This window comes from Dermochelys coriacea, chromosome 13 (genome assembly GCF_009764565.3).
Source record: "Dermochelys coriacea isolate rDerCor1 chromosome 13, rDerCor1.pri.v4, whole genome shotgun sequence".
Classification (NCBI taxonomy): Eukaryota; Metazoa; Chordata; order Testudines; family Dermochelyidae; genus Dermochelys; species Dermochelys coriacea.
In genome coordinates this window covers 3,553,630-3,575,630 of record NC_050080.1, presented here as the reverse complement: position 1 = coordinate 3,575,630, position 22,001 = coordinate 3,553,630, and the positions used below count along the sequence as shown (strand labels likewise).

The 22,001-nt window shown below is 54.3% G+C and overlaps 2 protein-coding genes across 5 annotated transcripts; one reads left to right on the top strand and one right to left on the bottom strand.

The window, feature by feature from the left end:
- Nucleotides 1–270: 270 nt before the first annotated feature.
- Nucleotides 271–17,470, bottom strand: LOC119842370 (signal-regulatory protein beta-1-like). 4 transcript variants are annotated; one of them, XM_043495869.1, is made up of 7 exons: nt 16,887–17,470; nt 15,382–15,486; nt 12,422–12,763; nt 8,858–8,974; nt 8,733–8,754; nt 8,211–8,253; nt 271–739 (listed from the first exon to the last, which is right to left on the bottom strand). In XM_043495869.1, the coding sequence occupies exons 1-7, from the start codon at nt 17,026–17,028 to the stop codon at nt 611–613; spliced, it is 900 nt and encodes a 299-aa protein (XP_043351804.1). In that variant the 5' UTR covers nt 17,029–17,470; the 3' UTR covers nt 271–610. The 4 variants fall into 4 exon arrangements, with proteins under 4 accessions (XP_043351804.1, XP_043351803.1, XP_043351805.1 ...); XM_043495868.1 differs by having other exon boundaries at nt 12,422–12,768; nt 15,381–15,486; nt 16,887–17,469; XM_043495870.1 differs by having other exon boundaries at nt 8,858–8,959; nt 12,422–12,768; nt 15,381–15,486; nt 16,887–17,469.
- On the top strand, nt 17,011–21,945 carry LOC119841769 (signal-regulatory protein beta-1-like). The gene is given in 7 exon segments (XM_038369365.2): nt 17,011–17,083; nt 19,141–19,311; nt 19,314–19,481; nt 20,714–20,917; nt 20,920–21,027; nt 21,626–21,760; nt 21,763–21,945. Coding segments are annotated over 7 exon segments (1,017 nt in total). The 3' UTR covers nt 21,921–21,945.
- Nucleotides 21,946–22,001: the final 56 nt, after the last annotated feature.

Sequence of the window (22,001 nt, the reverse complement as noted above, 5' to 3'; positions counted from 1 at the left end):
TGCAGGATTGTTTGGTTTGTCATTTTGGACTGCAGCCAGGAGCCTCCACGGCTGTTCGGCAGGAAGAGACGGCGTGGGGGCGGGGGCCTGGGGGTGGAGGACTCCCGGGGAAAAAGAGAAGTCAGCCCTATCTATGTGTCCCACCATTAGAAGACTTTATCCTGAGAGCAACCTCAGAAATCACAGAGGCAGTTCATGTGCTGGCCTCCGATACCATCCGTTCAAAGGCCGCGGCTCAGATTTCACAGGGCAAATAGTCGTTGGCTCTGCTTAGAGAGAATATAATTGAAATCTTTAATTGTTTATGAAAACAGGAACATGCCAGGCAGCTGCTGACTTTCCAGGTCATGAGTTCCCCCGGTTCTGAGTCATACCCATGCTGGCAAATGACAGCGAAACCGTAACAAAGTGCCCGGGGGAACAAGAGACTCTGTGTCAGTTCCGGGCCCCCCATGGGGAAGACCTTATGTGACTTGCATGATAGAATTTTAGAAACTGCCCTCACTTCTCCTTTCTCACTGTGCCCTCCAGAGAGCTGCTGCTTCCTCCTCCGACAGCAGCTCTTTAAGTCTTTCTCCGAGGTTGTCCAGAGCCACGCCGCCTTCTCCCTCTACCTGGCAATGGCCTGGGTTACCTTAATGGCAACATATTCAGAATGTTCTTCCGGGGCCCTTTTCTTGAGCCTGGCTGCGTGCTGCAGGTCAGCATAGAGCACGTCTGGGTCTTTGTCATCACTGGGCTAAAATGAAAGGGTGCATGAATTGGTTCCTGGGTACAGCAGCGAGCGCTATGGACACCCTGAGTTATGCATGAGCACATGCACGGTATGGCATCCCTGTGGTTATAAGAACAAACTGCCCTCTTCTTATCCCTCTTAATTACTCCCTGGCCTGCTGTTGTGCAGCCTTGCACCCAAAGAGCAGGGAGGAGGAAAAGAGGAGAGATTGCAAAGTTACCGTCAGCCCGAACCGACCAGTTTCCTCCCCCTGCCCTCCAAGCAGTTTATTTCTTCAGCCCCTCTCTGCTGTCAGCACATATGGCCACCAGAGCGGTCCTTGTATGCCCTGGTTTGTGCTGGATGCTGTACCATTCAATAAAACATCCCCACACGGCATGCAGACTCCCGACTTCTCTGGATACAGTCCATGCCTGGCACTGAAGAGGTTAATGCCAGCAGGGCTGCCAGTGAGTCACACACTCAGAGGCTAGGTTTTAAAAAAAGAAAGCGGAGGCTCTAGAAAAACCCCAACAGGACCCTGAGCCCAGCGGCACCGGGGTGACCTCCACTGCTGCCACGTCTCTCACCCCCTCAGATTCGGGGGGAGCCTCCCCAGCCGGCGGGAAGGGCCAGGGGAAGAAGAAGGGGAAGGGCTCTGTTAAAAAGACCAGGCCCTCCATGGCAGGGGGTACCCCCAATGCCCCGGCCCCACCACTGGCTGGGGTGTCCCTCCCCGCTGTTCCCTCCACCAGCTCTGCGGGTGTCCCTCCCCCGGCCCCCAGAGCACACGCCCAGGTGGCGGCAGCCCCCCCCGCCGCTACGTCATCTCTCCTGCCCACCGCCTCCACTACCATCTATAGCGGCCGGGGCCCCTTTCCCACCATGACCAGGAAGCACGGCGTCCGTTGCCTCCTGGTGCCCGCCTCACCCCACGTGGAAACCTATGTGCGGGCGTTGGCGAGGGTGGTGGGGCCCACAGCCATTGTGGCGGCTTCCAAAATGTATGGCAAGGTCGTCTTCTTCTTAACATCGGAGGCCGCCGCCCAGGAGGCGGTGGAGAAGGGCCTGGCGGTGGGGGGCGTGTTCGTCCCCCTGGAGCTGCTAGAGGACCTGGGCGTCCGCCTGGTCCTGACCTCCGTCCCTCCCTTTCTTCCCAATGCCGCCCTGTTACCCGCCCTCTCTACCCTGGGGAAGCCCATCTCTGTCATCAGCCCTCTCCCGTTGGGCTGCAAAGACCCCGCCCTCCGTCACGTCCTCTCCTTCCGCCGGCAAGTGCAGCTTCAACTGCCGCCGGCGGCGTGTGACGGAGAGGCGCTGGAGGGGTCCTTCCTAGTCCCCTACCAGGGGGCCCGTTACCGGGTGCATTACTCCACGGGGGAGGCCCGGTGCTACCTCTGCCGGGCAATGGGGCACGTCCGGAGGGACTGCCCCCTGGCCCGGCAAGGAGGGGCATCCGGGACCCCCGAGCCCCAGCAGGGCACCGGCCCCGTCATCGCCGGCGCCCCTGGTTGCCCGGCGCCCGAAACCGCCCCTCCTCCTTCCCAGTCCACCATTGCTCCCACTCGGGCCCAAGGGGCACCTCCCCAACTATGCCCAGACGAGCGGGAGAGCCCCGCCCCTGCTGTTTGCAATCTGGCGGGGCCTGTGGAGGAGGGTGCGGCAGGGACACCGCCGGGCATGGGAGAGGGCCCGCCCCAAGGGGAATCTTCCCTCCCTTGTGCTGCCCCACCATTACCCCCTCGAGTCCCTGAGCCATCGCCTCTGCCCCCTGACACAACCCCTGCTAACCAGCCCCCGGATGATGCCATGGAGGGCTGGGCCCTAGTCCAGGGGAAGCGGGGCAAGCGGAAGGCTCGAGCTCCGCTCCTCCCATCTGATGCGGAGGCCCCCCAGAAGACCAGGAAAGGGGGCACCGATGCCGAGCCTTTTGCTTTACCCATGGGTGTGCTCCATCCACCAGAGCCGGCTGGGGAAGACATGGCAGCACTGGAAGGTGGTATCTCCCCTCCCCAGGAGACCCTCCCCTCCGAGACCCCCAAGGCACCATCTGAAACCCCAGTGTGCCCCGAGGCAACCGTCGCGTCAGGTGCCGACGGGGAGAATCCCGGGGTGGCGGAAAATGATTTCCCGTCTATATATGAGGAGATCGAGGCCCTGGGTCTGACCCTGGTCACCCAGGGGGAGGACGATCCTATGCCAGCAGGCCTTGATCTGGGCGATTTCACTCCAGCCCCCTTTCCCCATGTTCCCTCCCCCAACCGTTGCTTCCGCTCCCACCTCCGAGGAGCCCCTGGACTCCCCCATCGACCCGGCTGCAGATGGCATCCCACTGAGAGCCGCCGAGCCTGGTGAGGCGACGGCCAGTGCCATGCGGCTGGGACCTGAGCCACCAGGGGCACCCCTCATTGGTGAGGAGCGTTCGACCTCCTTCCCGAGAGAGGGCCCTACAGAAGCGAGTCCACCTCCTGATGCCGTGGCTGCCAAATCCACCATAGAGCTTGTGCCCGGCATCACTGAGAACCCTCTCCCCACCCAGACTCTCACCTCTACCCCTGCCCCTGCCCTTATCCCATCCACCTCCCGAGATGTTATTGCCGCCCCTGGGGCTGTCTCCTTCCCTTTTCCAACAGATGACTCCCAGGGAGCGGCCTTTGTGTTTACCCGTCCCGACCCACCAGGGGCTGCTATCCTCCCTCCACCACCCCCTATCACCCCAGTGTTCAGGCCAACCCATCAGGAGCCCCGTCGGGGGTCCGCACCCTGTCTGCCCATCTCGGTGGGCCACGTGGCTGTACCAAGTGCCCTGTTGGGGAGTAACCAGGAGACCGTAACCCCAGCCCCCCATGCGCTGCGAGAGGAGTTGCGGGAGTTTCTAGAAGACGTCCGTGGCTCCCGCAACAAAGTCCAGCTTGCTCTCCAGCAATGGGGGGACTTTAATCAAATCCTCCAGGCCGCAAGGGCCCTCATGGGGGAGGGTAAAAGGACCGGGAGGCAGGGCGCCGTGGCCTACCAGCGGGTCCACCTCTTCCGTGACTCCTTACTCACCTACGGGGTGGGTCACAGACTGCTGCGCAGCCCGTCGGGAGCCGCAAGCATCCCTGCCGGCGAGGATCCCCCCCAGCCCTCCTCATGGCACCTCTTACCATCGCAACATTGAACACCCGTGGCTGTAGGATGGGTCTCCGCAGGTCCCAGGTGCTCTCCTTCCTTCGGGAGGGGGGGTACTCTGTGGTTTTCCTGCAGGAGACCCATACGGATCTGACCGCTGAAGACAGCTGGCAGCTGGATTGGGGGGACAGGGTCTACTTTAGCCATCTCACAGTTCATACGGCTGGAGTGGCGATCCTGTTCTCCCCTGACCTACAGCCCGAGGTGCTGGGGGTCACTGAGGCTGTGCCGGGTCGCCTGCTGCACCTCCGGGTCCGCATGGAGGGGCTCGTAGTCAACCTCGTCAACATCTATGCCCCGGCAGTGAGTCTGGAGCGGCTGCCATTCTATCAGCAGGCATCCGCCTTCCTCGGCACCTTGGATCCTCATGACTGCCTGGTCCTGGGACGGGACTTTAACATCACCCTCGAGGAGCGGGACTGCTCGGGGACTGAGCAGAGCCCGGCCGCCGTCGCCGTCCTCCAGGAGATAGTCGAATACCACTCCATGGTGGACGTCTGGCGCGACCACCACCCGGATGACACTTCCACGTTCACCTTTGTCTGGGCAGAGGCCCATCAGTCGAGCCACTCCCGGTTGGACCGCATTTATTTATCACGCTTCCATCTTTCATGAGCCCGCTCCTCCAGCATCCATCTGGCCCCATATTCTGATCATCATTTAGCCACTGTAACGGCCTCCCTCTGCGCAGGCCTATTGGCATTTCAACAACAGCTTGCTGGAGGACGCGGGCTTCGTGGCGTCCTTCCGGGAGTTCTGGCTGGCCTGGCGAGGGCAGCAGCGTGCCTTTCCCTCGGCGCGGCGGTGGTGGGACCTAGGGAAGGTGCGCGCCCAGCTCTTCTGCCGTGACTATACCTGGGGCGCCAGCCGACGGAGGGATGCGGCGATAGAGCAGTTGGAACGGAAGGTCTTAGAGCTGGATAGGCGTCTGGCCACCAGCCCCAAGGATCCACGCCTCTGTGGAGCGTGCTGGGAGAAGCGGGAGGAGCTCCAGGCCCTCAAGGACCATCAGGCCCGGGGTGCCTTTGTTCGATCCCGCATCCATCTCCTTCGGAAGATGGATCGCGGCTCCCACTTCTTCTAGGCCCTGGAGAAAAAGAGGGGGGCCAAGAAACATGTCATCTGCCTTCTGGCAGAAGATGGCACCCCCTCACGGATCCGGTGGAGATGTGCGGGAGGGCAAGAGCCTTCTACGCAAGCCTTTTCTCCCTGGATCCGACCGATCCTAACGCTTGCAGAGTGCTCTGGGAGGAGCTCCCGACGGTCAGCGTGGGCGACAGACCGGCTAGAGCTGCCTCTCACTCTGGCTGAGTTCTCGGAAACCCTCCGTCGCACGCCCACCAATAAATCTCCGGGCATGGATGGGCTGACTGTGGAGTTCTACCGCGTGTTCTGGGACGTCCTCGGCCCAGACCTAGTCACCGTCTGGGCCGAGTCTTTGCAGAGCGGGGTCCTCCCTCTTTCGTGCAGGCGAGCCGTGCTCGCCTTATTGCCGAAGAAGGGGGACCTCCGCGATTTACGAAATTGGCGTCCCGTCTCGCTCCTCAGCACGGACTACAAAGTCATGGCAAAAGCAATCTCGCCGTGGCTAGGGTCCGTGCTGGCGGACATGGTCGACCCAGACCAGACCTACACCATCCCGGGCCGCAGCATCTTCGACAACCTATATCTGGTCCGGGACCTTTTGGAACTCAGGTGCAGGGATGGTCTGTCGTTCGCCCTCCTGTCTTTAGATCGGGAGAAGGCATTCGACAAGCTGGATCACGGGTATCTCCTGAGCACTCTGCAAGCGTTTTGGCTTTGGACCCCAGTTTGTGAGTTTTCTCCGGGCGCTGTACGCCTCTGCAGTGTCTGGTCAGGCTCAATTGGACCCTGACCGAACCGGTCAGCTTCGGGCGAGGAGTACGGCAGGGGTGCCCCCTCTTGGGCCAGCTGTATGCTCTGGCGATCGAGCCCTTCCTCTGTCTCCTCCGAAGGAGGTTGACAGGGTTGGTGCTGCGGGAGCTGGAGCTGCGGTTGGTACGCTGATGACATGCTCCTCGTGGTCCAGGACCCGGGCGACTTGGCGCGGGTGGAGGCTTGCCAGGCCATCTATTCGGCAGCCTCCTCCGCGCGGGTCAACTGGGTCAAGAGCTCTGGCTTGGTGGTAGGGGACTGGCGGCAGGCGAGCTCCCTCCCACCCACGCTTCAGGTCATCCGGTGGAGCATGGGTCCGCTGCTCTATCTGGGCGTTTACCTTTCTGCCACGCATCCCTCTCTGCCGGAGAACTGGCAGAATTTAGAGGGCGGGGTGATAGAGCGGCTCCGGAAATGGACAGGACTACTCCGGTGCCTCTCCCTTCGAGGGAGAGCGCTGGTGCTTAATCAACTAGTCCTGTCCATGCTCTGGTACCGGCTCAATAGCCTGGTCCCGGCCCCGGGTTTCCTGGCCAACCTCCGGACATTGATTCTGGAGTTTTTTTGGTCAGGACTGCACTGGGTCCCTGCAGGAGTTCTCCATCTACCCCTGGAGGAGGGAGGGCAGGGCCTGAATTGTCTGCTTACTCAGGTCCATGTTTTCTGCTTCCAGGCCCTGCAGAGGCTCCTTTATGGTGCACGAAGTCTGGCATGGAGCATACTGGCGCACGCCTTCCTGCGCCGCTTTCAAGGGCTCCGATACGACCGGCAGCTCCTTTATTTCCATCCGAGAGGTCTTCCGCGAGACCTCCCCGGGCTGCAGATCTTCTACCAAGACCTCCTCTGGACCTGGAAACTCTTTTCAATGACCAGGTCCGTGGCAGCCACTGAGGGGGCAGATCTCCTTGCGGAGCCCCTGCTACACAACCCCCAGCTCCATGTGCAGGTGGCGGAGTCCCGCTTGGTGCACCAGAGGTTGGTCCTGGCAGAGGTCACAAGAGTTGGAGACCTCCTGGACTATGACCGGGGAGACTGGCTGGATCCCCTGACGCTCGCTCAGCGCATGGGGCTTTCCAGACCTTGTACTCCCCGGCGCATACTTCAGGAGGTGAAGGCTGCTTTGCCGCCCGCTGCTCGGGTTTATCTCGACTGGGTCCTGCACGAGGGCACGCCCTGCCCACCCGTTACCCCAGGCCTGCCGGACCTTTTAATTGAACCCCTGCCCCGTGGACCCAACCGACCCCCTCACCCCTTCACTGTAAGCCGGCTGCACGAGATGCAGCTGGTCTGCTTTCAAACCGCGCCAAGAAAACATCTCTACACGCTCGTGCTCCACACCCTTCACGCCCTCATCCTCGTGTCCCACCCTGATACAAAATGGCAGGACCTCCTGCCATCTTTGGAGGGTGAGGAGCCCCGGTGGGCCAGCCTATATTCCACCTTAGTCCCAAGGCCCGCTAGGGATGTCAGTTGGCGGCTCCTTCACGGAGCTGTGAGCACAGGCATGTACTTGGCGCGGTTCACCTCAATCCCAGACACCTGCCCTTTTTGCGGCGTGAGGGAAACCCTGGAACATATATACCTGGAGTGTGCCAGGCTGCAGCCCCTATTCTGGCTCCTCACCAATATTTTATTACGTTTTTGGTTGCACTTTTCCCCTCACCTTCTTATCTATGCACTCCCTATCTGTGGCCCCACAAAGTCACGGGATCTCCTGGTCGCCCTCCTCTTGGCCCTAGCTAAATTGGCCATCTATAAAACCAGAGTGAGGAGGTTGGCCGATGGAGTCTCCTGTGACTGTGGGGCCTATTTCCGATCCTCGGTCCGTTCACGTATCCGGGCAGAGTTCCTCTGGGTGGCGTCCTCTGACTCCCTTGACGCCTTTGAGGAGCAGTGGGCGCTGTCCGGGGTTCTCTGCTCCGTGTCCCCGTCCGGTTCCCTTCATTTGACCCTTTGACCACACTCCTGTCCCTGTTATTTCATTAGTTGTCCCCCGGAATTATTTGGAATCTAGGTCCTGTGGATCCCCCTTCTAGGCTGGGGGGGATCCTTTAGCAGTGGACGGACTTCGCCTGCCCACTTCCCGGATCCCAAAAGGACTACTTTTCTATAGCCATCTGGCCTTGTCCCGTCACACCACTTAAAGCTGCGGGTGCGATTCCCGGGTCGAGGAGACACACTCACGCAAGAGTGAAGCCACGGGCGTGGCCACCCTGAGAACATGCCTAGGTCTTAGATGAGTGTGTACCCAGGGAGCTAGCCTCTCCCGCTGCTCCCACTGCTGCAGCTACACTCTGGTGTTAGCACCCAAGCTTGATCCAAGCCAGTGCAGGTTACATGTCTCCTCAAGTTGGGAACCACATGCCTAGCTTGAACTGTGGATTACCCAAGAGGGCCACTCTCCCTTTGTATCAGCATCTCTTCATACCTGGCTGTGAGTCCTCATGGTATCTGGAAAGGGAGTCTGAGACCTGTGGGAAAGAGAATCCTAATTAGACACATATAAGAGGATTTTGCCCCCCAAGAACTGAACTGTGTAGCAGAAAAGGAGCTGAGTCCATCCCAAGGACAGAATCTGGCCCTGGAAGTTTGGCTGGGGTTCTTGGCCAAACATGAAATCGGCTTTGTATTCGGGGGTGATTTTGGAGGTGGACATTCTGTGCTCTTGCTTTTTATATTGCTTTGCTGGGCTCTTAAATATCAAGGTAACAGGTGCCAGAGAAACGCTTAGTCCCAGCATAGATACAAACTACTGGAGTCCAGCTTCAGGCAGAATTCAAGTCACAATAAGCAGACACAGAAAAGTGTTATGGATAAAAAGATTTTTTTACAAAACAACATGCTTTGAGGGAATTAAGCCAGGAGGCTGTTGGGTCAGACAGAGAGAGAACAGGTGAGACTGAGTTAGTTTGACTAAGAGTTGTTGAATTAACACCAGTTTTATACAGACCTGGCTGTGGAGGGGCTCCTACCTAGATGGGCAGAGGAAAGAAACAACAGGGTCAGTTAGTCATGCTAGGACCAGCAAATACCCCTGGAGTAAATGGAACAGGCTGGTTGAAATGCTGCACTCACCTCTCTTCTTTCTCACAAAGTAGTAAGTGGAGACAAGGACTAAAACGACAAGGAGGACACAGACTGTCCCGGCAGCAGCAGGCACAGAAACCTGGGGGTGATCTGGGAAAATATAACCTAGCGTCACAAGCTGCACTTCAGGGGTTGGCAGAGACCATTCTGAAGTGCATAAATAACTGACTGGTGAGTTTGTCTGCAATGCTTCTGTAACGTGGTCCACAGTCACCTTCCAGGATTGCCTAGGAGCCTGGGTACCAAAAAGGAATTGGAATGGCTCCTTTATGAGCATACATTTGAGCTAGGTGGTGTTACTGACACCTGGTGGGAGGATGTACACTACTGGAATGTTAAAATCAACAGTTACAACTTCTTTAGGAATGTATGAGGCCAGCGGATCGCTTGAGCTCAGGAGTTCTGGGCTGCAGTGGGCGATGCCGATCCGGTGTCCACACTAAGTTTGGCATCAATATGGTGATCCCTGGGAAGCTTGGGATCACCAGGTTGCCCAGGAGGGGTTGGGCTGGCTGGTTGTTGGGGTTCTCCAGGATATCAGCTGTGAGACCCTGTTGGGGGGTGACTGTGTCTCTTTGAGACTGGATCCAGGCCCTCCTCCTGTAATGACCGAGGGTTTGAATTTGAATCCAGGGAATCAATTGGCTGAGATGGAAATGGTCAGTGTAGCTACTCTGAAACCTCTTTAGGAAAGACAGAGTGGGCAAAAGGGGAGAGGGCGTGACACTCTATATCAAAGATGGCATTACCTATTTCCAAGTCACTGATAACTTAGAAGAAAATGATTTTGAATGCTTATGGATCAATGTCCTAACAGGTAAAGCACCAGATGGGGTATTAATTGGAGTCTGCTACAGACTTCCAAATTATACTAGGGAACAGGATGGGGCACTTCAATTTGAGTGACATATGCTAGGGGTCTCATACTGCCAGTATTAAAACATCCTTGGAATTTCTAAACATTATAGATGACAATTTCCTAACAAAAAAGTGTTGCAACCAACACAGGGGAATTCTATATTACACCTTGCCATGATAGATAAAGAGGAACTGAACACAGAACTAAAAAACAAAGGCATTTTAGGGACAAGTCGTCATGATTTGATCATATTTATGATGTGCAAACAGAATAAAGTCCAGACAAGTGATATAGATATATAAACGTTGCTTTCTAAGGGCCAGTTTCAAAAAGCTGGAAATAATTATGAGCCAAATCACGTGGGAGGAAGAATTTAATCAGAAAAAAGTGAATAATTAGGAATTGTTTAAGAACACTCTACTAGATGCCTCAAAAGCCACAATCGATGAAGAAGGCCATGTTGGTTAAAAAACCTACCTACTTTAAAGAGGCAGTGAAGGCAGTTATTATTTATCTATTTCAATAAAAATAAAACAATTGGAAGAAAAGGAAAGTTGATAGTAATGAATATAAATCAGAAGCTAGGAATTTTAGAAAATTGATAAGGGAAGCAAAGGGATACAAGGCAAAATCTATGACCAGCAGAGTTAAGGCAATAAGGAGTTTTTAAAATATATTAGGAACAAAAAGAATCCTAACAATGGAACTGATCCATTACTTGAAAATGGTAGAATTATCAGTAATAATGGAGAAAAGGCAGAAGTATTCAATAAATATTTCTGTTCTATACTGGGGAAAAAACATATCATGTAGTCATGTCATATGACAACACTCTTTCCATTCCACTAGTGTCTCTGGAGGATGTTAAATAGTAGCTACTAAAGTCAGATATTTTTAAATCAGCAGGTCTGGATAACTTGGATTCAAGTGTTTTAAAAGAACTGGCTGAGCAGCTCACTGGACCATTAATGTTGATTTTCAATAAATCTTGGAACACCCAGGAAGTTCCAGAAGACTGGAAGAAAGCTAATGTTGTGCAGTATTTAAAAAAGGTCTCCAGGATGATCTAGGTAATTATAGGCCTGCCAGTCTGACATCGACGCCTGGCAAGATGATGGAGCAGCTGATATGGGACTTGATTAATAAAGAATTAAAGGAGGGTAATATAATTAATGCCAATCAATGTGGGTTTATGGAAAATAAATCCTGTTAAATTAACTTAGTATCTTTTTTTTATGAGATTACAAGCTTGGTAAAGGTAATAGTGGTAATATACTTGAACTTCTGTAAGGCATTTGATGCAGGATATTTTGATGGAAAACTAGAAAGATATAAAATTAACATGGCACACATTAAGTGGATTAAAAGCTGGCTAACTGATAGGTCTCAAAATGTAACTGTAAACCGGAAGTCATCATTGAAAGAGTGTGTCTCCAGAGGGATCCTGCAGGGATCAGTTCTTGGCCCTACACTATTAAACATTTTTATTAATGATCTGAAAGAAAACATAAAATCACCACTGATAAAGTGAACAGATGACAGAAAAATTGGGGAATGGTAAATAATGAAGAGGCCGGGTCACTTATACAGAGCGATATGGATTGCTTGGTAAGCTATGCACAAATAAACAATGTTTTTTAACATGGCTAAATGCAAATATATACATCTAGGAACAAAGAACGAGGCCACATTCACACAATTGGAGACTCAAACCTGGGAAGCAGGGACTCTGGAAAAGATGTGAGGGTCATGGTGGCTAATCAGCTGAACATCAGCTCCCAGCATGATGCAATGGCCAAAAGGGCTAATGCGATTCTAGGATGCATAAACACGGGAATCTCGAGTAGAAGTAGAGCGGTTATTTTATCTCTGTATTTGGCACTGGTGCAACTGCTGCTGGAATCCTGTGTCCAGTTCTGGTGCCCATAATACAGGAAGGATGTTGCTGAATTGGAGAGTTGTCAGAGAAAAACCACGAGAATTATTTAAAGGATTAGAAAACTTGTTTTACCGTGATCGACTCCAGGAGTTCAATCTGTTTAGCTTAACAAAGAGAAGGTTAAGGGATGGCTTGATCATATTCTATAAGAACTGTACCTACATTGGAGAACACATATTTAATAATGGGCTCTTCAGTTTAGAAAGGTATAACATGATCCAATGGCTGGAAGTTGAAGCTAAATAAGGCGTAAATTTTTTAACAATGAGAGTAATTAACCACTGGGAAAAGTTCCCAAGGGTTGTGAGGATTCTCCATCACTGACCATTTTTAAATCAAGACTGGGATGTTTTTCTAACAGATCCGCTCTAGGGATTATTTTGGGGCAGTTCTCTGGCCTGTGCTATACAGGAAGTCAGACTAGACACAAAGGTCCCTTCTGGCCTTGGAATCTACATTAAAAACCCAGGCCAGGATTCAGGGGGACACTGTGTGGTGACACTGGGCAGCACAGGCTGTGTTAGTCTGGAAGCTGGAGAGCCACAGGGTGTGCCTGCGTCCTGCAGCCTTGCTAAGATTCATCATTATCTCTGTTACTGCTGAATCCGTTGTCTTCTCTACCGCACAAGGCATGTTACAGCTACAAGAATAGCTAACAGAATGGGCAGGAAGAGTTTGAACTGGGTTTGTTCCCAGCCCTGGTATCAGCCCTGGTGGGGAGGGGTGTGTGGGTGGGATGGGAGCTCGCACTCACCGCCCACAGAGACGGCCATGCCAGCGCCGGATCTGATCTCCTTATCAGGTCCCGACCCCCTCTTAAACTTCACACATTGATAGGTCCCAGCGTCCGCGGGGCGGGTGTCACTGATGCGGATGGTGAAGTCTGAGTCAGAGCCACCCACAGTTCGCGTCACCCGGGGGAATGATCCCGTCTCTGCATAAACGAGCTGCCGGCCCCTGCCCAAGTCCTTGAACCACTTCACGGGTCCTACTGGAGCGGGGCCAGTCACAGAGCAGGTCAGTGTGAGAGTGTCTCCCACTGACAGCGACACGGCGCCCTGGGACTGCAGCAGCTGGAACTCCCGGGCCCCGGCACCTGCAGTGCAGAGACAGTGGGAGGGTTTTAGTTAATGACAAGGATAATGGGTTGTTATTATTCCTGATATTGTGTATTATTTGCACAATAAGGGATCGGTAACCCTTAGATCCAATGGGATTATGTCCCCCCAAACCCTGTGGCAATGCTGCCCAGCAGCCCCCATGCACCCTCTTCTGGAGCTTCACTCCCTGGCATCGAGCCCTTATGGGCATCCGGGGAGCAGCTGCTGGCCGAGGCAGCCTTGGCAGTGGGATTTCCATGGAGCTGTGCTGTCAGGGGCTGGGGAGGGCTGAAGAAAGCCCTGGAGTCGGCGGGAAGCTGCTGAACTTGGAGGCTGGTGGCCACAGCCTCTGATGGATCCTTTGAGATCCACAGCGTGTTCCATGAGACCTTCCTCTCCACCCACGAGGAACAGGGGACTTGGTTTCGGAAGCCCTAAGTTGATCTGGGCACTCTGACGTCTGTTGGATTTAACCATTTACCTCCCTGCGCTCTGTTCCATCCTACTTAAACCCCCCACTTTGCTGAGTCCCGGGAAATCAAGATGGGGGGGTTGTTCCCACCTGAACTTTTAATGTTCCTTGTGCTGTAAACAAAAACCAAGTTACAACCCCAGGGCAAATTCCCAGTCTGGGCCTCCACACTGGCATGTCTGAAATCAGCAGGTACAGACGGGCGTTTGCCCAGGCAGATGAGTGATTGGGCACCAAATTACCCAATTCATGTGCACAACTCCGAGACTGCATGTGCAAAGATTTGTGGGGGGAGGGGATAGGGGGCAAGTGCACAATTTGCATGCCTTATCAGATGCCTTGTTGAGGCTGGCTGAATGCTTTCGCCCACAGGACCAGACTCTGCTCTTGAACTGGCTTGTGTTGGGATCGGTAACCCTTAGATCCAATGGGATTATGTCCCCCCAAACCCTGTGGCAATGCTGCCCAGCAGCCCCCATGCACCCTCTTCTGGAGCTTCACTCCCTGGCATCGAGCCCTTATGGGCATCCGGGGAGCAGCTGCTGGCCGAGGCAGCCTTGGCAGTGGGGTTTCCATGGAGCTGTGCTGTCAGGGGCTGGGGAGGGCTGAAGAAAGCCCTGGAGTCGGCGTGAAGCTGCTGAGCTTGGAGGCTGGTGGCCACGGCCTCTGATGGATCCTTCGAGATCCACAATGTTTGGGGTTAGTGCTGCTGCTGCTGGGGGCAGAACAAAGCCTGCCCTTTCCCCTGCCTCATCAAAAGAATTCAGAGAGCCACCCTGGGCACATCCCATGGCTGTTACTGCAGAGGGGTTGAGTCTGGTTCTCTCGGCGCAGAGTCTGGGGCAGGTCGTGGGTTGCCATGTTCCTGGCTGGATGCTGGTGAAGGCACTTGCTCAGCAATGGCAAAACTGGCTCCTCGTGTTGCTTGTGCAGAACATGCAAACCTGGAAACAACATTCTGTGCAGAGACACTCTGCAAGTAATGTCAGTGCATGTCTCTTCCCCTTTTTTTATTTATAAACTTGGGGTGGTCACACGAAAGCAGGAACTTTGTCTCTTGACGAGGTCATGCGTTATTGCTGGTTATTCCCCACCTGGAGCAGCTGGTCTGGGAGATCATCAGAGCTGTGGTGGCAAAGGGAGAGGGGAGGGGGAAGCGGATGGGTCAGATCTCTGCTCAAACCAAGACCCTGTTCGCCTGCAGTTCTCGCTGAGAGGGAATAAGCCCCCAGAGACGCAGCAAATGCGGGAAGAGGCGGGGAGGACTCGTTTCTAAGTACAATGCTTTTCAGGAGTTTTCTGTCCAGAGTCTGCTGCTCTTTAAGAAGCTGGGTTCCAGCAGCTCTTCCAGGACTGAAATCACTTGATGCTCTGCTGCAAAACTGAGCAGGTGATGTGGGAGCAGCTCTGCCAGGACTCCATGCAGCCCAGCTCTGCAAGAGGGAAGTCACAGCAGTGCAGGGCTGGGTGCAAGGAAAGTGCGCAGGACATGCATGTGCTGCCTGGTCTGTGCTGTGTGCATGTACCTGGAGGAAAACTGCAGAGGAGCTCCTGGAAAAGAGTCCAAGTGCTGTAGCTCACGAAAACTTATGCTCAAATAAATTTGTTAGTCTCTAAGGTGCCACAAGTACTCCTTTTCTTTTTCCTAATACAAACTAACACGGCTGCTACTCTGAAACCTGTCAAGAACCGTGATGTTTTTGCAGAGTCGAGTCCCATTCACTGGGAAATACATGGAAAGACCTTTAACCTTGCAACACTGTGTCCCAGCCTCCCTGGGAGGGTAAATGCTCTGTTATTTTAAACACTTTTGTTACCCCAGTGCTCAGAGGACCCAATCAAGATGGGTGCAGCTGAACACTGTACAAACACATGGACATGATCACGCTCCAAAAAGCTTATAACCTGAAAAGACATTAAGGTGTAAAAGGGGAAGGGAGGGAGAGGAAACCATCAAACAGGGACAAACACACACACAAACACACACACACACACTCTCTCTCTCTCTCTTTATTATAAATAGTTACCTGTCTCTGTCTTCCCCCTGCACGGAGATCCCTAACTGGCCGATTTCTTTCTCTGTTCCTTAGCCCAGCCAAATTGTATTGCAAAGCTCCCATCGCTTGCCCACTTTGCACTCACCTGACTTGTCCATGGAAGAGACACCCAGCAACAAGCTCAGCAGCCAAAGCCACGCCGACATGCAGAAAGCCATTTGCAGGGCTGTAGGTTGGAGACCAGTCAGTCCTGTGGGATTAACAACAATGGTTTGAGCTCAGACAGCTCAGCTGGCAAAGGAAAATGAGAAGTCACAACAGAAATAGAAATAACTGGCACATGCGAAATTAACAAGTTTATTGCCTGCCCTGCTGCTTGAGCCATCGCTCAGGAAAAGAACTGGCTGTGCCCAAATTAACGAAGAGTTAAAACACGGGAAGGGAATGTTTATACAGTTTTAACACTAGGCATGGACCCGAAGTGGTATCTCAAATCCAAACCCCTTCAAGGCAAGGGTTTCATGTTCATCACTGGTTTCAGAGTAGCAGCCTTGTTAGTCTGTATTCACAAAAAAAGAAAAGGAGGACTTGTGGCACCTTAGAGACTAACAAATTTATTTGAGCATAAGCTTTATTTATTTATTTATTTATTTGAGCATCCGATGAAGTGAGCTATAGCTCATGAAAGCTTATGCTCAAATAAATTTGTTAGTCTCTAAGGTGCCACAAGTACTCCTTTTCTTTTTTATGTTCATCACTCCATCCATTTACTTCTTCGTTATCATTATTACAGGGTGCTAGAGGACACAACAGTGTCTGGGCCCCATTGTGCTAGGCACTGGTACTTGACAGTCCCTGCCCCACAGAACCTGCTGTCTTAGAAGCCGAGACAGACAAGGGGCAGGAAAAGGAAGGTGCTGTTATCCCCACTGCACCACTGGAGACAGAAGCCCAGAGATAGTAAGTGATTTGCCTAAGGTCCCCTAAGGTGACTCCATAGCAGATATGGTGAAAGAACCCAGCTCACCTGTGCCGTAATCACAAGACCTTCCTGGCTCCTGCAGTGAGTTCTGCATTGGATCCAAAACAGGAAAAGACCCGTTTCAAGGCTCAGGTCTGGCTCTCCAGAGAAAAACTGATCTCATAAGATCTCCACCATCAAACTCAACCCCAGACTAGACCAATCCCACCTCCTTGGCCCATTAACATGGTTCAGGTGCTGTGAGTGGCTAAGTGACTTCCACCCACTCAGATGAGCAATGAAGGGGCCTGTCAGATTAACAGTCCTGTTCAGAGAATAGCTCTAGAACAGGGGTCTCAGGGTGTAGCTGAACATGCCGTGACTGGTAAATTCTCTGGTTTGATTTTTTTCCTGGGGGGAGAGGGTAGATTTCCGTGTTGGGGATGCCCCAACATTGTTGTGGAATCCCCTTCCCAAAGAGCAGCACTCTGCCAAGGCCACCTCTCCCCACTTAAATACCACAGCAGCATTAGCATGGGTGCTTTATTTCATGGGGGTCAGAGGGCTGGACTATATGAGGCTTCATGAGAGAACACGGGTCACCTGCCGCTTTTCTGTAAGAAGTAAAATTAATAGCAAGGAAAAAACAGTTTAGCCTGCACAGATTCAAAACAGGAAATGTCACTAACGCAGTCCACTTCCTTCTGCATCAGGGGATGGTCTGATCCTTAACTCCGAATTCTCAATATCTCTTGAGCCAATGGGGAGCTGGCAAAGGCTGCAGTGTTGAAGGGTCTTCCCACTGTCACCATGATGGCTTTCTTGACCCATACGTCTGGATTGTCTCGGCCACGCCTGGTGCTGCTGCTTCTCCTGGAAATCCCCAGTAAGAGACACATGTATTGCACAGGTGGGCACAAACTGTCTAGACTGTTTTCCTGCTCCTTGCAACAGTGATAAGTTCCAGATGCATCAGTGGAAGATCTAAGCCCTTGTATTATTTTATACCATAAGAGGAAACTTCTTCCTGACCCCAGCTGCTGATCAGCTTGGTCCTGGCAAGCTGTTTTCTGCCTCTGTCCCATCGCAATGGAAGGGGTTCTGTGCGTGTGCAGAGATCCTGTATGGATCCAGGAGCGACGCTGAGACCTTTTGGTTCAGCCCCATTTTCACAGATTCTTTTGTCTTACTCCATTCTTTCTGCAGCTCATGTATACTGAGAAAATGTCTTCACTGAGCTGCCTAGACCTTTGTCCTGAGAAATTACAACAGAGTCAGAATCCATGAGCATGCACTGCTCCTCCTGACCCCACAATCCCCCTGCCCCAGGTTGATCAATCAGATTGTTTTCTAGGTTTCAGAGTAGCAGCCGTGTTAGTCTGTATTCGCAAAAAGAAAAGGAGGACTTGTGGCACCTTAGAGACTAACAAATTTATTTGAGCATAAGCTTTCGTGAGCTACAGCTCACTTCATCGGATGCATTTATTGTTTTCTAGCTGTCACCTGGCTGTACATACTGTTATGTATGTGGATATACATTGTGGATACTTAATATATACCCAGAAGATCATTCAGCCTAATACTAAGCCCTGGGTTCCCATCCCCTTTCCAGGCTGAGAACTGGTCATTTGTTCCTACCTTTTAATTCCCTTCTTTTCACCTGACACCTCTCACCCCAGAGTTGGCACCTGAAAAAGTCCCATGGGGGAGTTTACAATGGTCAAGTCTGTGAGAGTTTCATTTACTCAGCACTTTGCTACAGAGCTCTGTCAGCCAAGCGGGGCTGCCATGTCTGGGTAGGGCTGTCTGAGGAGCAAAGTATCTCTCCCTTTATGGGAAGTAGGTGACACCCAAAGCAGTGCCCTTGTTGCTGGTGGTCCCTATGTAATGTATGCTGAGCTGGTGATTTGTCGGCTGAATGAAGCAAGGCCCTACGCCCCACTCCTCTTTTGGGCTGGATGTAACACAGGAACTTTTGAACTCTAACCTGTCAATCCCAACATTTCAGGGATGGTTACAGGTGCCAAACAGGAGGAACCCTATTGATTTCGGTGCAAACTGGAAACCCAGAAGGTGGAAATGGGGGACACATGGAGACCCTTGTCTCTGGTTAGCGCACACACTGGCTTCAGCTCGGTCAGTAACTGGCTAGAGATCAAAGAGCTGGGTGATCCAGAGCAGTGTAACATGCTGACGCCCTCAGTGACTTCTCTCCCAGACAGAAAGAAAAGAAAAAATAACAGTGCGGGAAATGGCAGGGCATGGTGGAAGAGGAGAATGGGGGACCCTGGTACCGGGGGAGATGGGCAGGGGGGCACACAGAGCCACTGATGTATGGCAGAGAGAGAGACAGGAGGAATGAGGGGGCACACAGAGCCCCTGGGGAAAGGGGGACCCTGGTGTGGGGGAGGGTGGAATGAGGGGACACTTAGAGCCCATGGCATGAGGCAGGGAGTGGGGCGTTGCAGGGAGGCCCTGAAGTAGAAAGGGATGGCAGGTGGTGCACAGGCGGGAATGGAGGGGTGCCGGGAGCCCCTGGTGGGTGTGACGGGCTCGGATCTGGAAGCTATGAAGCCAGCCTGCCTCTAGTTTACCCCTGGGGTTTGTGTGGCTGGAGCAGCACAGCAGCAGGGCCTCAGGGCCCTTGTCCCTGCTCGTGCCCAGGAGGTTCTGTCCCTGCCCCGGCTCCCCTGCTCACGCTCAGCGAACAGCTCCCTGGTCCCTGCCTGCCCCCGGGAGCCAGGGCAGAGCTCTGGAAACGCGGCTCTGGGGCAGCCTGCAGGGGTCGCTGTGGAGCGACACAAAGTTGCTCCCTGGGGAGCTAAAGCCCCCCCCGCCCCCCGCGGGCAGGGCCCAGCTCTAGGCAGGGCTGGGAGCTGGATCCACACAGCGGTGCCCGGGCCTGCCCAGCCTCCCCCAGCCTGGCCTGTTCTCTCCTTCCAGGGGCTGGGGCCCAGAAGTTCCAGCTGCTGCAGCCCCAGGGCGCCGTGTCGGTGTCAGCGGGAGAGACCCTCACACTGACCTGCTCTGTGACTGGCCCCGCTCCAGTAGGACCCGTGAAGTGGTTCAAGGACTTGGGCAGGGGCCGGCAGCTTGTTTATGCAGAGACGGGATCATTCCCCCGGTGATGCAGGCTGTGAGTGGCTCTTGCACAGACTTCACCATCCACATCAATGGCACCCGACCCAAGGACGCCGGGACCTATCGCTGCGTGAAGGTTAAGAAGGCGTCAGGACCCGATGAGAAGATCGGATCCGGTGCTGGCACGAACGTGACTGTGAGCGGTGAGGGCGAGCTCCCATCCCAGCCACACAACCCTGCCCGCCGGGGGCTGGTACCAGGATGGGGAACAACCCAGCTGGGCTTCCCTAGTCCCACTGAGCAAAGTAGGGGCTGGGGGTGACCTACACCTTATTGGAGGGGCTGTGGATCTTGGAGGAACTGCAGGATGCACTGGGGGGTGTGTGTGCTGTAGGGGTGTGACCAGCAGGGTATGTGCATGGGAGGGGTGTCAGGAATATGCGGTACGGGTGTGACCAGCAAGGTGTGTGCATGGGAGGGGTTCGGGTGTGTGCTGTAGGGGTGTGACCAGCAGGGTGTGTGTATGGGGGTGTGTGGGAGTCGGGGGTGTGCTGTAGGGGTGTGACAAGTAGGGTGTGTGCATGGGGGGGTCGGGTGTGTGCTGTAGGGGTGTGACCACCAGGGTGTGTGCATGGAGGGGTTGGGTGTGTGCTGTAGGGGTGTGACCAGCAGGGTGTGTGCATGGGGGGATGGTTGTGTGCTGTATGGGTGTGACCAGGAGGGTGTGTGCATGGGGGGGTTGGGTGTGTGCTGTAGGGGTGTGACCAGCAGGGTGTGTGCATGGGGGGGTCGGGTGTGTGCTGTAGGGGTGTGACCAGCAGGGTGTGTGAATGCCAGGGGGATTGGGTGTGGGGGTTGATGCTTCTCTTTTCTCTTGCATGCCCTCCATAAGGAGCTGCTGTAGCTGCTGGCATGTGTGGGCTCGTCTGTACAGCCCTTCGCAGCCTCCAATCGAACAGGCTGTGACTCATTCTTAAACCCACCTACCAGGATTGCTCCCAGCACCGAGGGGTTTTACCCTCCCCTCCCAGTGCCCTGGGCATCCTGCTGGGAGACAGGGAACAAGGACCAGGCAGGCTGGGGCAGCTGCACAAAGTGATCACCTCCTTGGCAGAACTGACCTGCAGCGAGACACAGTCCTGGGGTGAGTCTCCCCCTCCCACCCCCCATTCCCCATAGGGCTCTGGCTGTGGGCACGGAGCTCGGATGCAGCCATGGAGTTACTGGGTTGTTCTTCTTCCTTTGCTATGAGACTTCCCCATTCATAGCAAGGACTCTCCTAGTTTTGCCCTGTCCCCCCTTGGCATGAGCTATGGGGCAGGGGCTGTGGCTCCCCCGATCTCAGGCTGTCCCTGTGGGGAAGTGGGCCCCATGGGGCGGGGGGAAGGGCTCTCAGTCGCAGAGGGATCTGACTGATAAACGCTTCTCCCTGCAGCCAGCCCCTCGGCTCCGTCCGTGTCCGGCCCCCCCAGCAGGGCAGAGCTGGGTCCCTCAGTGACTTTCACTTGCAAGTCAGGAGGATTCTCCCCCAGAGATATCGCTGTGACCTGGCTCAAAAATGGGGCCAAACTCCCAGCCCCCGAGCCCCGCATTCTCCCTGAACACGAGAGCGTCTCCTACAACATGTCCAGCACCGTGTCCAGAGCCTGACCCCAGGAGACGCCCGCTCCCAGCTCACCTGTCAGGTAGAGCACAGCACCTTACCGGCTCCCCTGCGTGGGACTTACCACCTCAGCGATGCCCTGCGAGGTAGGAGCCCAGCTGGGGCCGACCACTACTGGGGGGTGTGAGGGCGGAGACGGACCCATCGCCCTTTGGGCTGGGTTTGAGACGGGCCCTTCGCCAAGTAACCAGTCTCATAGCAGCACTCCAGCAGTGCTCAGAGCCTCCCACCTACAGCAGCGATGGAGTCCAAATCAGGCTAAGGCATCTGCACCACCCCAGCGTTGGGGGGTAGGGCTGGATGAAGTGGGGAGAGGCTCCGTGGGGCATTAATATCCAGATTCACATCTGGAGTCAGCAGCTTGTGTCCATCTCTTATTCTCAGGCTCTTTTAATTTAGGAAGATTCCCCCTTGAGCTGGGATTCCTCCTGATCCAGTTCATCCCAGAAGGGAGCCGGGAGGGCTGATCATCTGAAATGTCTCTGCCATGCAGGACAGGAGGGGGGTATTGCTGGGGGCATGCTCCAATGAAGGAGAGAATTGAACTCCCCTGTTGGTGGGGAGTGGGATGTGGGCCACGGGGAAGTGATGTTTTCCAAGTCTTGAAATATCCCTTGGAATCAGAAGGAAAAGGAGCGTTTCTGTACATCAAGATTTCCATGATGTTTTTCATTTGTTTGCCAGTTCCACCGAGGCAGCGAGTGGGCACTGACCCACCAGCGCCCGTCGCAGTGAACGAGTCTGTGACATTCCCCTGCCGTGAGGAGGGGTTTTATCCGAAGGACGTGAGTCTCCCCAGGCTGGAGAACGGAAATGAGATGGGTTAGGAAAGTAATCCCCCATGGCTGAGAATCCAGACGGGACGTACACGCTCCAGAGCTCCCTGGAGATGAACTCAACTGAGCAGAGGAATCCGTCCGTGTTCACCCGGGCGAGTGAGACACTCAGGCTCTCCGTGGCGCCTGGTGGAGTTGCCTAGATTTGTCCCAGGCAGGCAAAGGGGCAGTTCTAGGAACCCCCTTGTCTGTGTAAAGGAGAGAGGCCACTGGACAGATCCCAG

Coding starts and splice junctions, on each gene's coding strand:
- LOC119842370 (XM_043495868.1), bottom strand. CDS start 17,028: ATGGGTCAAGAAAGCCATCATGGTGACAGTGGGAAGACCCTTCAACAC. Junction 8,755..8,857: donor CTTTGTGAGAAAGAAGAGAG/GTGAGTGCAGCA, acceptor CTGCCCATCTAG/GTAGGAGCCCCTCCACAGCC. Junction 8,254..8,732: donor AGGAGCCCCTCCACAGCCAG/GTCTGTATAAAA, acceptor TCTTTCCCACAG/GTCTCAGACTCCCTTTCCAG.